Source organism: Perca flavescens, chromosome 15, assembly GCF_004354835.1.
Source record: "Perca flavescens isolate YP-PL-M2 chromosome 15, PFLA_1.0, whole genome shotgun sequence".
In the NCBI taxonomy this organism is placed as follows: Eukaryota; Metazoa; Chordata; class Actinopteri; order Perciformes; family Percidae; genus Perca; species Perca flavescens.
This window is the reverse complement of record NC_041345.1, coordinates 23,584-30,000: the sequence shown is the minus strand read 5'-3', so window position 1 is coordinate 30,000 and position 6,417 is coordinate 23,584. Positions and strand designations below refer to the sequence as shown.

The 6,417-nt window shown below is 40.0% G+C and overlaps 1 protein-coding gene across 5 annotated transcripts in view; it reads right to left on the bottom strand.

Annotated features, from left to right (window-relative positions):
- Positions 1-5,985, bottom strand: part of tspan34b (tetraspanin 34b) — a 16,821-nt gene extending 10,836 nt beyond the window's left edge. Inside the window, exons 1-3 of one of the 5 annotated variants that reach the window (XM_028599914.1) lie at positions 5,698-5,985; positions 5,390-5,577; positions 5,107-5,141 (exon numbers count right to left, since the gene is read on the bottom strand). In XM_028599914.1, coding sequence (XP_028455715.1) covers positions 5,107-5,139 — 33 coding nt within the window. In that variant the 5' untranslated portion in view covers positions 5,140-5,141; positions 5,390-5,577; positions 5,698-5,985. Of the gene's footprint in view, positions 1-3,150; positions 3,240-4,790; positions 5,024-5,106; positions 5,354-5,389; positions 5,639-5,697 lie in introns of those variants that run through there. The other 4 variants (XM_028599915.1, XM_028599913.1, XM_028599912.1 and 1 more) reach the window with 4 other exon arrangements.
- Positions 5,986-6,417: the final 432 nt, after the last annotated feature.

The following is a 6,417-nucleotide window of genomic DNA, read 5'->3' as shown; positions in this document are numbered from 1 at the left end:
TATATATATATATATATATACATACATATATGGGTCGTAATGACCTCTGGGAGGTTTCTGTCTCCTACTGCTCTCTGTTGACACATGAATACACAACACATTCCCTTCACTGTGTTTTACAAGTGTGTGATATATCATCCTGACTCATCTCTCACACACACACACACACACACACACACACACACACACACACACACACACACACACACACACACACACACACACACATATACACAGACACACACACACACACACACACACACACACACACACACACCACACACACACACACACACACAGACACACACACAGAGACACAGACACACACACCAAAACCAATCACATCTGGAAGTGACAATCTTGAAGCGTCTCCAGAACAGTAGAGGTTGTAAAAGGGAGTGGGAGGAGGTGTGTCTGTCTCTGTGTGTGTGTGTGTGTGTGTGTGTGTAGACCATTAAACACACAAGGGAAACAGTGCCCTTTGTTTTGGTGTGACAAAACAAATTGTTATCCCAATCGACAATGACTGAGCACAACCCTTTTGTGTGTAGCAACAGGCTGCTTATCTGAGAAATGGGATATCTCGAATGGCCTCTCCTCTCCTCCCTCTGACAGCATTTAATCCTGACCTGCTCTACTCAAACATGTTGCAGTTATATAAATATATTCTCTGACAAGCCTCTCAAATAAAGGCTGAACAGGAAGTGTCTTGTCATTTCTTTTAGCCTGCCCCCGCTGTTACAGTAAAGCTGGTCATTATCAAGTTAATCATACATGCGGGGGCCAGGATGCACTCAGAAACACAACCAACAGTTGCCTTGACTCCCAAAACTCCCCTCTGTCACCTCTGAGCTTTCCCCACTTCCTCACGGTCAGCGCTTTCGCACTCGAGGACTCGGCCCGGTGATGTATTAACAAGTGAGAGTCACATGCAAATCTCAGAAAAGTCCCAGCGATGGCTGAAACAGGATCGAGTACACCAGGAGCGTCAAACTCAGTTCCACGAAAGGGCCGCGCTGGAAAATAAGAATCAAATCCATGGCCAGACATGTCATTCACATGCTATTATTTCATCCTAAAAGTCAAGCATCTTCTACTGCATTACTGCACGTCTCATATAATCTTCTCACTTACAGCTCGGTCGACATAAAGACCCAAAAATAGTAACTTAGCCATCAAAGCAAAAAACCTTGCAGAAAAAAACCCAAAAAACATTGGACAAATCTAAAAAACAACTACTTGGGCCAAAGTCTATATTAGTGAACCTAAATTGCTATGTGGGCCTTGTGTTTGACACCTGTGAAGTACACACTTCCAACTAGGGGCTGCAACCGATGATATTCCAACGTGACATTGTGATTCCACGTAAACATACTTTCTAAACTTTCTAAAGCTAAGTGGCGTGTTATCTGTTTGCATGTTTTAGCTCTCTGCGTGTATGTCTACGCTGTATACAGCGGACGGGTTGCAGACTGATCTCAATAAGTGCCGTTTGTATGACACGCCAATTCTGCCATTTTTTAGGGCTGTGCAATTAATCGAAATCATAATCGTGATTATGATTTTGGCTCCAAACGATCACAAAAACAGAATAATCGAGAAAAACTATTACTTAGCATCATTACGTTTTGCAAGTAAACTGAAAAAATAAAGTTTAAATAGGAAAAGTATTACGGCAAATTTCCCAGCTGTATGTGTTTTTAACAGTTGATTTATTTAACTTTATCCACTGTTTTTTTTAAGTTCAATAATTGCAACATCTTTCCAGAAGTTAACAAGTATTCGTGGTAAATTATCGTGATTTCAATATTGACTGAAATAATCGGGATTATGGCTTTTTTCCATAATTGAGCAGCCCTACTATTTTTGCATGTTATCTCGACGCAAAATGTTTTTTCGGACAATTGGGTTTAGGTAAAGAAGAAAGCTACGGTTGGAGTTAGGAAATGCCACACGCGAGACCTGATCCCCGGTCTCCTGGGTGAAGGTCCTGTGTTTGACCCATCCTCCCCCCCCCAACCAACCTCTCTACGTTTTCTCCCTTTCATACTACTCCCTACGGCATCAATTCCCCCAAATCTCAAGGTAATGGAAGTCAATGGAGGCCAAACAGCGTTGATAAACATGCTAAAAAGAGAGTATTCATCTTGATAACACGCCAATAATGGGTATACAAGTTGGCATGTCACATATACACCACTTCATAACATCAGTCTGTGATTTTCAAGGAACTATTTTCTAGGGCTGTGCTCGAATGAAGAACTTCTTAGTCGACTAACACTCATTCAATTGTCTGGACTAATCTATTAGTTGATTTAATCGACAGATCTGTAAATCTGAGTTTCTCCACTAAGAGTCGTGTTAAAGCACCACTTTAATTCTTGTGTTTACCAGAGATGTGCTCGTACGTTTCTTGGAAATAAGTCATTCAGCATGAAAACAGCATCAGACATGACTAATGGACTAAAGAGATCTAAGTTGACTAAGACCAGAACCACCGATTAGTCGACTAATCCACTAAGAGGGAGCAGGCCTACTATTTTCATTGTTTTCTCGATTAATCTATTAGTTGTTTGGTCTCTAAAACGGTGAATAATGTAGATCGGTGTGTCCCAAAAAGCCCAAGATAAAAGTCCTCAAATATATTGTTTTGTCCTCAACTCAAAGATCTTCAGTGTCCTGTCCCAGAGGAGAGAAGACACTAGAACAATATTCACATTTAACAAGCTAGAAAATCAGAGAATTTCTCTGTTTCTTGACAAATCGATTATCAAAATACTTGCCGATTAATTTAAAAGCTGACAACCAATCAATTAATCTTTGCAGCTCTACTTCCAACACACGTTAACAACAACATATGTAACGCTGCACAGTGCTGTTGTGTGTTAATCGTCAGGAGATATAGATATATATATTGTCTATATTTGTTGTTCCTTAGATAAAGAAAACCTCAGTGACACACAAAATCTTAAAGTACGCCAGTGGACTTGAAATAATTGCAGGCAGGTCTCAGGAGACAAAGGGTCATTGTTGTGTGGATTCCTCCCTGTCTCTGTACGGCAGCACTTGGGAAAAAAGAGCCAAAAGACTCACATTACAAAGCCTCAACTTTAAATCACAAGCAGTATGTTCTAGTTCAGTTTTGCTTACCTTTTCCCAGGAGTTATCTGTGGACGGATCACTGTTTAGACTATCTACTGTCACTCTGTTGATGGAGGCTTGTAATACGCTTCGCTCCTCTGAAAATGACCCACAATAAACTCTCTGTCTCCTACTTCCTGTGGCTGCGTGGCTGTGTTTAGATATGACAGAGCCTCTTTTTCTCAGTTTTCTGATTTTATTTTGAGGCTGCCGGCTGGTTATAAAGGACTGGGAAAGGAGGGAGGAGGGAGCAGGTGGGTGCAACCAGAGCAGCGGAGTGATAACACATATCGCCATGGAGTTTTAGGCTCATCCCCCGAGAGAGGGAGGAGAAAAGAGAGAGAGAGAGAGAGAGAGATCACCTGTGTGCAGTCACACTAGGCTGTTATCACACCTGCTGGCTCTGTTTCCAGGTGTTAATCTGAGCACAGTTTGTAAATATGACAAATAATGTGACCATTAATGACCAGAACCTTTTTAATTAGTAACTACAGACAAATGCCAAAGCTTTCTGTCTTTATCGGTTTGATTAGTTTCAACTGGTTTCTATTTAAAGCCTATATTTTCACCACATCTATGTATATGTAAACACTTATGTCTGTTTATGCTCGCACGTACTGTCAGTGTTGTGCCTGAATGCGTTCATTGAACGATTCATGAGTTCATGAACTATTTTGGGCGAACGTGAACTGAACGTACCGTATTACTGTCCATTCTTGACATGCGCAAGATAATACTGTTTTACCGAGGATACAACCTGCACGATCTGGTCCACGCTAGCTTATGACTAGCCTCCACGGGGAAGTTAACGTTAGTTTAGCTAACAGCTAATTCAGCTAACCGTTAGATGACAGCTAGATTCAGTCTAAAATAACGTTAAGTTAAACTTAATGGGAAAAGAAGGCTACAACTACATTAAGACTTTACAGTAATAACAATAAAGACAAGTGTTGAGTGATTGTATTTTAAATGACCACAAGTAAAGTAGAGCTGACGTAACAGCTGTTATGTATGTTAACGTTTGTTTTCAAGTTTTATTTTCAGGGTCTTTTAAAGTTATTACATGCTGTCTCAGCTAGCGGTTAGCCGAATTAGATTCACAAATTCAAAATGTTCAAAATGTTGAAGTATGAACTATGAACTGAACTAGTTCATTTTAAAATTTGTGAACTGAACTTTGAACTAGTTCATGTAGAAAGTGAACTTTCCCAACACTGCGTACTGTATGTTTTTGTCTTTTAAAGTTCTAATATATATATTAAATAAACAAAAAAACTTGAAAGCTGCAGACAAATCTCAAACATTTAGCAAATTACTGACAAAAGCTGTCTCCACACATCAGGGTTGAAAGAACACCTTGACTGAAAAACTAACTTTGAAGAAAAACTATACTGAAACTACAGTATATTACCAGCTTAAAACGAAAACTAATACAAATATAAAATTAATCAGTTGTTTTAGCTTTTTTAACAAAACAAAAAGATTAAAATACCAATGTCAACAGTGAAGTAGCATTAACTGGTATGTGAGAGATTTTACATATTTTTTAGGACCATTAATTTATATTTTAATCCGTTTTACAATCAAAATCTAAAATTATTTTGGACAAAAACTGTTTCCCTGGATAGAACTGATGGGTTGACTAGTACCTGTAACAACCATTCCCATCCCATAAGGTTCTTATGCAATGCAAACGTTGATCACTGCTCCAGCAAATAGGACGGTCCTTAGATACGACGGTTAGCAACGGGAGACTCGGCTCAGACAGCTAATGCTACGAGCCAGAAAGCTAACGCTATGCTAACGCTATGCTAGCAAGATTCAACGTCAATAACATTGTGTAGGGTTGACAATTAGTGAATATAATTTGGCAGTATGATTAACTACAAGACAAACTAGCTATCCAGCCATATGGCATGGTCCCCAAAATCAAAAATCAAGACTTTTCAGTACGAAGTTACTGACCTCATTCTGCAGGGGTTGTGGCAAGTTTTGCATCCCTGCCAATAATGGCATCCAGAAGGAAAAAACACAAGAAAAACGAATTATTTTTAGATCAAAGTACTTGTTATCAACAATATAATCTGTTTTAGGTCCATCAATTGTGATAAATAATCTGAAGTCTATCATTTTTTAATAGTTAAGCGTGATTCTGTGAGGTGGATGCACTTTTCAGTGGGCACGCAAAACTCTGCGCTACACCTGTCGCAAGTAGCGAGCTGACCTGAACAGTAACGGAGGAGCTTACCTCGGGAAGGCTGGGTGTTGGCTCCATCTTGTGGTGTGGAGAGGACGAGGCCCTGAAGGACTCCACTCAGTGTTCAGGTAAGAGTGGCTTTTTCATGAATGCAGATACAACGCAATGCTTATTACTCTTCCACATTAATGCTTCTTCTATATTTCTATCTACTGGAGGTCATGCTCCAACCCTGTATGCTGGGAAACGGAAAAAAACACTTTAGTCCTATTAAATTACATGTAATTTAGCTGACGCTTTTATCCAAAATTGCTATATATATATATAAACGTTGCAGAAGTCCAGGGTTCAAATCCGACCTGTGACGATTTCCCGCAGGTCTTCTCCCCTTTCTCACCTAGCTGTCCTGTCAAAATTAAAGACGGAAAAGTCCAAAAATAATCTTTTAAACAACAACATATGCATCAAAGACGTCGCAAACCGTTCTCTGTGCATGCTCTGTTTCAGACATTAGAGGATCTTTGTTATATAACTATTATACTACAGACTCTGGTTCAGACATTAGAGGATCTTTGTTATATAACTATTATACTACAGACTCTGGTTCAGACATTAGAGGATCTTTGTTACATAACTATTATACATGGGTTTCTCGGCAACGTCATCACTGCTTGCGCACGCAACCGGGGGGAAGAAAGAAGACGTAGTGATGGGACAACCGACTCTTTTACGAGAGTCGGTTCAACCGGACGGTCGTTGGTTGGCCTACCGAGTTAATAGATTCGGTCACCGGTTCGCGTGCCCTCAGCGGGGGGGCGGGTGATCGCGTTTAACTTTACATATCTATCAAGATAACATTACGTGTATTTGTATGTGATATAGGCCTAATTCTTTCCCCTTGTAATGTATATGAATTTCCATGAACACAATTCTAAAATGCACGAGAAATAAAGGCTTCTGCTATCGGTTGACAACTCAAACTTACCGAGAACCTAGACACCCGTTTGATTACATGACTCATGCATTAGCCACGGTTACGGTCTTGTTCAGTAGTCTGGTGCACAGTCTCCTGGTGACAG